The following is a 9,663-nucleotide window of genomic DNA, read 5'->3' as shown; positions in this document are numbered from 1 at the left end:
AGACAGAAAAAACCGCTGATGATTGGCTGACCTGTCAGCGTTATGAGGCAGACACAATATCACAGAGGGATCAGCTGATCATATGGCTGTCAGAGAGAACTGATCACTTATTGATGTTTGTGTTTGCAGAGGTCAGAGGTCACAGTCTCCAGTATCCAGCTGTGTGTCTGTGAGGAGTGACTGGTCCAAAGACATACTTCCTCCAGAGTTCAGTCATGAACCTGCAGCAACAATGTTCTTCAATCATGGAGCTCAGCTGACCATGTAAGAGAGCTGCTGACTCAGAGTTCAAAGGTTGTTTCTATAAATGTTCTACCAGTGACATCATAAATGATTCCTAATGGTGGTCCGGGTACGATAATGCTAGTATCAATCGTAGTAGTAATGCAATCCAAGGTAATGATTTCTTCTCTGTTGCTGTGAACGTCTCTGCAGCCGTCTGTACTCTAATCTGAGACAACTATTACTGACAGAAACCATCACATCATCCAGTTTGTGTGTTTGCAGCTGCTTAAAAGATTTTAAACAGATTAATCAGTAATTCATGTGATGTGTTTGTGTTTGCAGAGGTCAGATGTCACAGTCTCCAGCATCCAGCTGTGTGTCTGTGAGGAGTGACTGCTCCAAAGACAAACCTGCATATTTCAGTCATGAACCTGCAGCAACAATGTTCTTCAATCATGGAGCTCAGCTGACCATGTAAGAGAGCTGCTGACTCAGAGTTCAAAGGTTGTTTCTATAAATGTTCTGCCAGTGACATCATAACTTAACCTAACACTGGTCTGTGTATGAAGTATCATTTAGTGGCAGTTGTTAAAGTTGTATAATGATGATGCTAGTTTGGGGTGTATTTTCCTGCTGATGCAAATGCATCTACTTTGCCCTTTGTCTGGTGCTTTGGACAAAGACGTCCAATGAAACTCAGAACAACACAGTTTGCACCACCAGCAGGCAGAGGAAGTGGCTGACATCCAGAAATCCTACCAGTGGCTGAACAAAGCTGGACTGAAAGACAGCACAGAGGCACTAATCATGGCAGCACAGGAACAAGCTCCGAGCACAAGACCCATAGAGCCCGGGGTCTACATGGCTCATTTTGGGGGGGTTGTGTTGTATTAATAGTGACTTTGTTTCTTTGGACCAAAATCTTTTGTTTTTCAGTTCAGTTGCAACATTGACTAACACTAATGCAGGGGTCGGCAACCTGCGGCTCTTTAGTCCTTACAGTGCGGCTCCTCGTGGTTTGGGAAAATAAATTAGAAGTATTTAGCTGAAGTGTATTTTATTTATGTTCTTTTTTAACTTGTAGTTCTAAATTGGAAGATTTTTGTGATATTGAAATATAAAAATAAAATTATATTTTTTATTTTTTCATCGTTCAAATAAGCGTCACACTCGCGGAAGCCGGTGTACCCGCCGAAACGAAATTAACCAGGTAAAATACATATTTAGGCAGAATTTTGCAAATATCTATTTTTCATCTTTCAGCAGCATAGAGCTTTTTTTCCAATTATTTTTTAAAAGTCAGGTCAAGGCTCCAAAAGCCCAAAGGAGATATAAGGGTGGCGGCTCACAGCAGTTTTTGTTTGCTACATCATTTTAGTTCAGCTGGGTGTCTTTCCTTTGGTTATATTTCTTTAAGAGTTCAAATGTGTTCATTACATAAATAACCTGTAATTTTCTCTGTAGCACTTCATGGATTTCATAAGCAACACACCTTAGTTGTTCACACAAAGCATAAAGGTAAAAAACAGTATATACAGTGTTATCTTCATTCTAGATGTCAAAAAGTATTTGTGGCTCCCAGTGTTTTCTTTTGCGTGGAAACTGGCTCCAAATGGCTCTTTGGGTCCTGAAGGTTGCTGACCCCTGACCTAATGGTATATTTTTTTTAGCTGGATCGTTCTATAAAAACATGAATCAAATCTGAGAAAAGTTTCCACCTGACCTGTTGAATGTTATTGAAGCCAGAAGTTTGCCTTCATACTGTGTTTCTTGCATGCCTTTTGTGGTGTACTAATTGATGTGAAATGAATGCAATGTGGCTGTGTTTGCAGAGGTCAGAGGTCACAGTCTCCAGCATCCAGCTGTGTGTCTGTGAGGAGTGACTGGTCCAAAGAATATCCTCCAGACTTCAGTCATGAACCTGCACCAACAATGTTCTTCAATCATGGAGCTCAGCTGACCATGTAAGAGAGCTGCTGACTCAGAGTTCAAAGGTTGTTTCTATAAATGTTCTACCAGTGACATCATAAATGATTCCTAATGGTGGTCCGGGTACGATAATGCTAGTATCAATCGTAGTAGTGATGCAATCCAAGGTAATGATTTCTTCTCTGTTGCTGTGAACGTCTCTGCAGCCGTCTGTACTCTAATCTGAGACAACTATTACTGACAGAAACCATCACATCATCCAGTTTGTGTGTTTGCAGCTGCTTAAAAGATTTTAAACAGAGATTAATCAGTAATTCATGTGATGTGTTTGTGTTTGCAGAGGTCAGAGGTCACAGTCTCCAGCATCCAGCTGTGTGTCTATGAGGAGTGACTGGTCCAAAGGAAGACTTCCTCCAGTCTTCAGTCATGAACCTGCAGCAACAATGTTCTTCAATCATGGAGCCCAGCTGACCATGTAAGAGAGCTGCTGACTCATTTACGGGTGTTTGAAATTCTGTGACCACTTTGTAATTTTAGTTTATATTTTAAAGTGTTTTTATTTGTAGTTGCCTGTATTTTTATTACACTGTGTGTAACGTGGTGGTTTGTGCTGTTTGGGATCGTTTTGGTGTATTTGTGTCAGAACATCAGATAAATGATTTCATCACATTTTAAAAGAAAGTATCAGGATAATAATCTGAACTGAGTCATCAGAAATAGAAAGATGGTCTCAACAGGCCACTGAGCTGATCTCCAAAGAAATGCAGAAGATTGAAGAGTCCGAGGCTGTTTATTTGTCACAGGCATCGTCATACACGTACAACACAGTGAAATGTGCTGAGCTGCTCTTGTGACTGGACAAAACATTAGAAACAATCATTAAATGAAATAATGAAACATTGTGCAGATGTAATGTTAAAGTGCTTTGTGCCACATTAGCACAGCATGTACTGACAGAGCAGTGCAAGCAGAACAAAGCAAATGAGCAAAGTGATGTAAACAGAGTAACTGAACAGAGTGAGCAGAGTAATATCAGCAGTAATGAAGCAGCAGGATCAGTGTAGCAGCGTGTGACGTCATAATGAATCAGACATGATCTGAAATATGACAGTGAGACAAGAACATGATGTAAGGTCCTGTTTAAACCCTGATGGTGATGCTATGAGGGGAGCATGTTCTGATTTAGGACTTGGCTGGTCTGAGGATAGAAGCTCCTCTCTGTTTGTGTCCTGATGGTGCAGAAGCTTCTGCCTGATTGTAGAAGGAGCTGAAGCCAGCATCATCCCAGAGGTGAAGCTCGTCTGTGTGCAGACCTGAGGTCAGATTCCTCCAGGCTGATGTTCAGGATCTACAGAAACGTGTGGTTGTAGTTATTGCTGCACTGTGTGCTGACAGCAGATACTCAGAACAAAGCGCTGCACACGTGTTCTTTACAAACATCTGTACATATCAAATATGGATCATGGCAGTGAATGAACACGTTTCTGTCATTTGTTTCATTGGCTTCTTTTTTCTGCCTGTGTTCATGTGATTAATGTCTAACACATAAACAGGTTTGTAATCAAACATCACATCATCAGGGAGGCATCATGAAACAAAGTTACTGCTGGAGGCTGAACTCAATTTGGTGGCAATGTTCAAAAATATCACTCAGATCATTTCAAAGCTTTTAGTTCTTCTTCTTCACTTCTGTAAAATAATAGAAAGGAAATCAGAACCCAGAAGTTCACTTCCTGATGACTGAACTCTTTCAAAATAAAGCTGAAAGCTCTGAATGTGACACCGCTGCTCCACCACAGTTTTTAGAGGAGGTCAAAGGTCAGTTGAAAGTAATGGATCCCAAACTTCCAGTACATCCAGTGAAGGACATAATCAGCTCTGTGATGAAGGCTTTTACTGTGGAGTTTGTAGGCTGATCACTCTGTGTTTAATAAGACAGGCAGGAACAGCAAAGGAAACTTGGATTCTGAACTCAAACACAAGTTTCTCCACTTTGACTTTTCTCTGTGACCATCAGAGCTTCTGCACAGTGTCATCAAATCTGGATGTTTGTCACTGACAGTCAATGATTTTAGTGATAAAGAAATGTGTTCACAGAGGGAGGAAGAGGAAGAGGAGTGGTGTCTGTGAGGAGGAGCAGCTGTCCTGCTGTGCTTTGTGTCAGGACGTCCTGAAGGATCCAGTCTCTACCAGCTGTGGACACTGGTTCTGCAGACAGTGCATGTCCTCATACTGGGACCAGTCTGCTTCATCAGGAGACTGGTCCTGTCCCCAGTGTGGAGAAAGATCCAGAAGCAGAGCTGGACTGCAGACAGCCAGTCAGAGCAGCTGTGTACAAAGTAAGACTGAACATCTGTCTGCTGATGGACTCATTTCTGAAAACTGGACTTCTTGTTGTTGTTCAGACATTGAAGAGTTTTCTGTCTGTTTTTCTTTCTTTCAGCAGATGTTGGTCTGCAGGAGGTTTTAGATGAACATAAGATCAGTCTGAGGAGGAGATGTGAACGTGTGACTGAAGGAAGTGATGAAACAGGAAGTAGAACCCTCCTCAACAGGATCTACACTGAGCTCTACATCACAGAGGGACAGAGTGAAGAGGTTCATAGCCAACATGAGGTGAGGCAGCTGGAGACAGCTTCCAAGATGGACGCCCTCCATGACACTCCAATCAGGTGCCAGGACATCTTTAAAGCCTTACCTGACCAACAGAGACCCATCAGAGTGGTTCTGACCAACGGCGTGGCTGGTGTTGGAAAAACCTTCTCAGTGCAGAAGTTCACTCTGGACTGGGCAGAGGGCTTGGAGAACCAACATGTCAGTGTGGTGGTTCTGCTTTCATTCAGGGAGCTGAACCTGATCAGAGATGAGCAGTACAGTCTTCTGGAGCTGCTCCATGTTTTCCATCCAACACTACAGAAGGTCACAGCAGAGAAGCTGGCTGTCTCTCAGCTTTTGTTCATCTTTGACGGCCTGGATGAAAGCAGACTTTCATTGGATTTCACCAACAGGAAGCTGCTGTCTGATGTCACACAGAAGTCATCAGTCAGCCAGCTGCTGACAAACCTCATCCAGGGGAATCTGCTTCCCTCGGCTCTCGTCTGGATAACTTCCCGACCTGCAGCGGCCAATCAGATCCCTCCTACATGTGTTGACAGGCTAACAGAAGTACGAGGCTTCACTGACGCCCAGAAGGAGGAGTACTTCAGGAGGAGATTCAGTGATGAAGAGCTGTCCAGCAGAATCATCTCCCACATGAAGACATCCAGGAGCCTCCACATCATGTGTAGAATCCCAGTCTTCTGCTGGATCACTGCTACAGTTCTGGAGCACATGTTGACTACAGAGCAGAGAGGAGAGCTGCCCAAGACCCTGACTGACATGTACTCACACTTCCTGCTGGTTCAGACAAAGAGGAAGAAGAACAAGTACCACGAGGGACATGAGACGAGTCCACAGGAGCTGACGGAGGCTGACAGGGAAGTTCTTCTGAAGCTGGGGAGGCTGGCGTTTGAACATCTGGAGAAAGGAAACATCATGTTCTACCAAGAAGACCTGGAGCAGTGTGGTCTGGATGTGACAGAGGCCTCGGTGTACTCAGGAGTTTGTACAGAGATCTTCAAAAGAGAGTGTGTGATCTTCCAGAAACCAGTCTACTGCTTTGTTCATCTGAGCATCCAGGAGTTTCTGGCTGCAGTCTACATGTTCCACTGTTTCACCAACAGGAAGTCAGAGGTGCTGAAGGACTTCCTGGGAAAAAAATACAAAGAGTCATCTCTGGACAATTTTTTGATGGAAACACTAACAAAATCCTTCAGGAGTAAAAATGGTCGTCTGGACCTGTTTGTCCGCTTCCTTCATGGCCTCTGTCTGGAGTCCAACCAGAGACTCTTAGGAGGTCTGCTGGGTCAGACAGAGAACAGTCCAGAAACCATCCAGAGAGTCATCAAGAATCTCAAAGAAAGGAAGACAAAATCCTCTCCTGACAGAAGCATCAACATCTTCCACTGTCTGATGGAGATGAACGACATCTTATTATCTCAGGAGATCCAAGAGTTCCTGAAGTCAGAGAACAAATCAAAGAAACTCTCTGAGATCCACTGCTCAGCTCTGGCCTTCATGCTGCAGATGTCAGAGGAGGTTCTGGATGAGTTGGACCTGAAGAAGTACAACACAACAAAGGAGGGACGACAGAGACTGATTCCAGCTGTGAGGAACTTCAGAAAGGCTCGGTGAGTCCAGATGTGATCATTAATATTATCAGTTGGTGATAGTTTAGTTACTCAGTCATAAACTGCAATCATTTCTTATTTGAGGTCACACTAGGGCTGCCACAAACGATTATTTTTGTGATTATTTGACTAATCAGATCAAAAATAAAACATACAGCTTATTGCACCAGCATGCATCTGCTGTTATATAACTATCATTAGCTTACAGCTTAGAGTTTTTAAGGTATGTGCTAACTAAAAATAAAGACCAGATGATAGTTTATTAAACTTTTAATGAAATTTGCAGATTGTAGCAACAAACAGAAAGGCCCCCAAAATGTGTGCCGAGTTCTTCAGTGTGATTTCTCCACGATGAAAGCACACTGTGCTCCACATAGTTATGAAGATCTTGATTAACCACATTAGCTTCACATTAGTAACTTTGTCCTCGACAGCTCGGCCATCTTCAGAACCTGCCCAGGAATTGAACTGCACATGTGCACTGGCTCCAGACGTGGGGTTGTCCTGCATAGTCAGTGGTGTCAGTAGATCATTAAGTAAAATAATATGTAACTAGATTCCTTTGAAAGAGCAACCATGGACGACAAAGCTGGGCGGAGTCTGCTCTAAGACACCAAATGAGCAAATGTTTGCTGACCTGTATCAGTGATCACCTTTTTGTTGGCCTGGTCCCCCAGTCCTCCCACTCCCCCCGGTCCTCGGTGGATGCTGTCACTTCCTCTGACACTGGCTCACCATTTATGTTGTGTCAAAAATCAAACGTGAAGATCTAATTTACTCTAAACTCTCTGACTGTTACTAATATAGTCATAAAATATGCAACAACCACTGGAGATGGAGATGAAGCTTCAACTTGCAGAAAATAGTTTATTAAAATCAGTTTGAATAAACCCAAGGCTCAGAGCAAAAGAGACAAAAGCGCCCCCAAGTGGTCAGACTGTAGACGAACAGAATAAACCCTATCAAAGACAAACACGCTGGAAGCATCTTTTCTAACACTCCAGTATTTATTAGCATTTATTATAAATTTATTGTGACTTTGAAGACGTTCAGTGTTTCCTTTGGTATAACGGAGGTCTGACTACAGTCCAGTAAACACACTGATTAGGATTATAGATTAAACTGCAGTAATACTTTCACAGTGTGCAGTGATGCACAGGTCCGAGTGGTTTTACACTGAAATTCTCAACAACAGGAAACTATAAGAATTTGTTACTCTAATAATAAACATAGAAGAAGAAAAACATTTTTCATTTAGAGTTGATGAATATAAATGAATTTGAACTTTACAAACCAATCAAAGACAAACTGATCCATGTGAGTTTATAACAATATTCAAAGGCTGCTGCTGGACACAGACAGGTAACATCATTTTGACTTGCTGTCACCTGGATCTGGAGTCATAAACACTGAAGCGCTGAACATTAATACAAGTCTGTTTCTGCCAACTAGTGATAAACCTGCAGACTAATGGCTCAGAAAGCTAAAACGAGCCAATCATTTCTGTGTTTAGTTCCCCTGAAATCAGATGTGATATCAGCAGCTCTGAGTTCATTCATCATTATTGTCCAGTGATGACATTTCTGCTCCGTTTGGTGACAGTCAGCAGATTTTTCCTGAGTGTGGACGTGAACAGTCGTACCTGACAGCAGCAGGTAGCAAACAGAGATCATCCTTCCAGCTGGAACTCTTCACTGAGCTGAGCTCATTCAAAATGTTCTGGATTCAAGACAGGAAACAGTCCACATGTGTGTCTTCACTCTGACTCTGGATCAGATCTCAGTGACAGACTGTGGACATTATGGAAGCCTAAATGTGACACCATCTTCCTCCTTCATCTGCAGATTAAAGCCAAACAAAGATTCTCATTAAAAGTCTGCAGGTCTGAGAGAGACTCAATCGTTGTGTCATGTCAAACACAGTAAGAGGAGCTGAAGCACAGATGTGAAGAGCAGATGTTCATCAGATTATGACCTCACTCTGTTTTGTCTTCATATACATTCAGTCTGTGTTTATAATGCAGACTTTCTGCTTTTATAATAACACATTTTATATTTTCTATGATCACAGACTGGCTGACTGTGGACTCTCAGGGACTCATTGTGAAGTTGTGGCCTCGGCTCTGAAGTCCATCCCCTCCCATCTGACAGAGCTGGAGATGAGTAACAACGAGCTGCTGGATTCAGGCGTGAAGCTTCTGTGTGCTGGACTGGAGAGTCCAAACTGTCGACTGGAGACTCTGAGGTGAGTTCACTGACTGCAGCTGTTGTTGTTTTTCTATATTTCTGATCTTTGATATTTGAAACGTTCTTTAGTTCCTAAATGTTCAGGATGTGTCTGAAGAGAAATGTGTCTTTGAGTGCTTTCAGAAATGTTGTGTCTTTCCAAACGACTGAACAACAGTTTTCCTCTTGGCTCCAAATAGAAGTGACAAACTTGAGCAGGGTTCATTTAAAGGCTGACAGAAGTGGAGTGGTGACGGGGAGATGTTTGTCAGGACAGCTTTTTAGCCTCCACAGGTTCATGTTGTGCTCCATCAGTCAGTGAAGATGAAGTCAGTACTGGTGAGGCTGTAGAGTGTGTGAGGGATGTGAATGAGGCTGTTGGAGATCTGATGATAGCAGATAAAAACAGGCTGCAGAGACTTTGAGCTTGTGTGGAAACAGACAGAGAAAAGAAAGACATGAATGTCAAAGCTAATAAAGGTGAAGTTAGGAGCTGTGATGATGTTCATGTATCAGAAGCTGATCTGGCTGCTACAGAGACGACCCACACAGCTGCTGTGGTGAGGTTTGTGTTAAAGCAGAGGAACACAGGCCCAAACATGACAGCAAAGCAGGTTTCAGGCTCTGTGAGAGGATTTCAAACAGAAGCTGGAGAAGAGAAAGGACTACAGAAAGAAGGCAGCTGAGACCAGTCCAAGTGTTTCCATGGAGCCCAGTCTAACATTCATTTATACACTAACGTACAGAAGTGAACGGGAAAATGAATCCATAGTTTCAAATGTAGAAATAGTTCTCAGTTCATTTACAGAGTTTAATACAGTTCATGAGGAAATGTTCAAAACAGCAGCTGAGAAGAAATCTGCTTCACAAAGTTGGATCCAATTCCAATAGTTTGTGATGCACTTTAACGCAGCGTGAGCAGTTCACTGCCTAACCCCACAGAGACTGTCAGTCTGGACTTTTCTTTATTGCTATTGGCTGTCAGTGAGATTTCAGAGCAATCAGAGACTGTGGGTCTGTGTATGAAGTATAATTCATGTGCAGTTGTTGAAGTT

The 9,663-nt window shown here is 42.7% G+C and overlaps 1 protein-coding gene across 1 annotated transcript; it reads left to right on the top strand.

Moving 5' to 3' along the window:
• The first annotated feature begins 2,034 nt into the window (after window positions 1–2,034).
• On the top strand, window positions 2,035–8,641 carry LOC146606976 (protein NLRC3-like). The gene is made up of 5 exons (XM_085349109.1): window positions 2,035–2,189; window positions 2,495–2,629; window positions 4,252–4,493; window positions 4,598–6,383; window positions 8,454–8,641. Exons 1-5 carry the CDS (start codon window positions 2,035–2,037, stop codon window positions 8,629–8,631), a joined length of 2,496 nt encoding a protein of 831 aa, XP_085205235.1. The 3' UTR covers window positions 8,632–8,641.
• The last annotated feature ends 1,022 nt before the right edge of the window (window positions 8,642–9,663 follow it).

Source organism: Diplotaxodon limnothrissa, unplaced genomic scaffold (assembly GCF_057381915.1).
Source record: "Diplotaxodon limnothrissa isolate DT_005_m unplaced genomic scaffold, D_limnothrissa_male_GT1.1 unmapped_scaffold_1, whole genome shotgun sequence".
In the NCBI taxonomy this organism is placed as follows: Eukaryota; Metazoa; Chordata; class Actinopteri; order Cichliformes; family Cichlidae; genus Diplotaxodon; species Diplotaxodon limnothrissa.
Note: the sequence above shows the minus strand (reverse complement) of the source record. Positions and strands in the feature narration are given on the sequence as shown.

Excerpts from the sequence above, each read along its gene's own strand:
- LOC146606976 (XM_085349109.1), top strand. The coding sequence starts at position 2,035 with ATGCAATGTGGCTGTGTTTGCAGAGGTCAGAGGTCACAGTCTCCAGCA. Across the intron at positions 2,630-4,251 it reads CATGGAGCCCAGCTGACCAT|AGGGAGGAAGAGGAAGAGGA; the intron begins GTAAGAGAGCTG and ends ATGTGTTCACAG. Across the intron at positions 4,494-4,597 it reads TCAGAGCAGCTGTGTACAAA|CAGATGTTGGTCTGCAGGAG; the intron begins GTAAGACTGAAC and ends TCTTTCTTTCAG.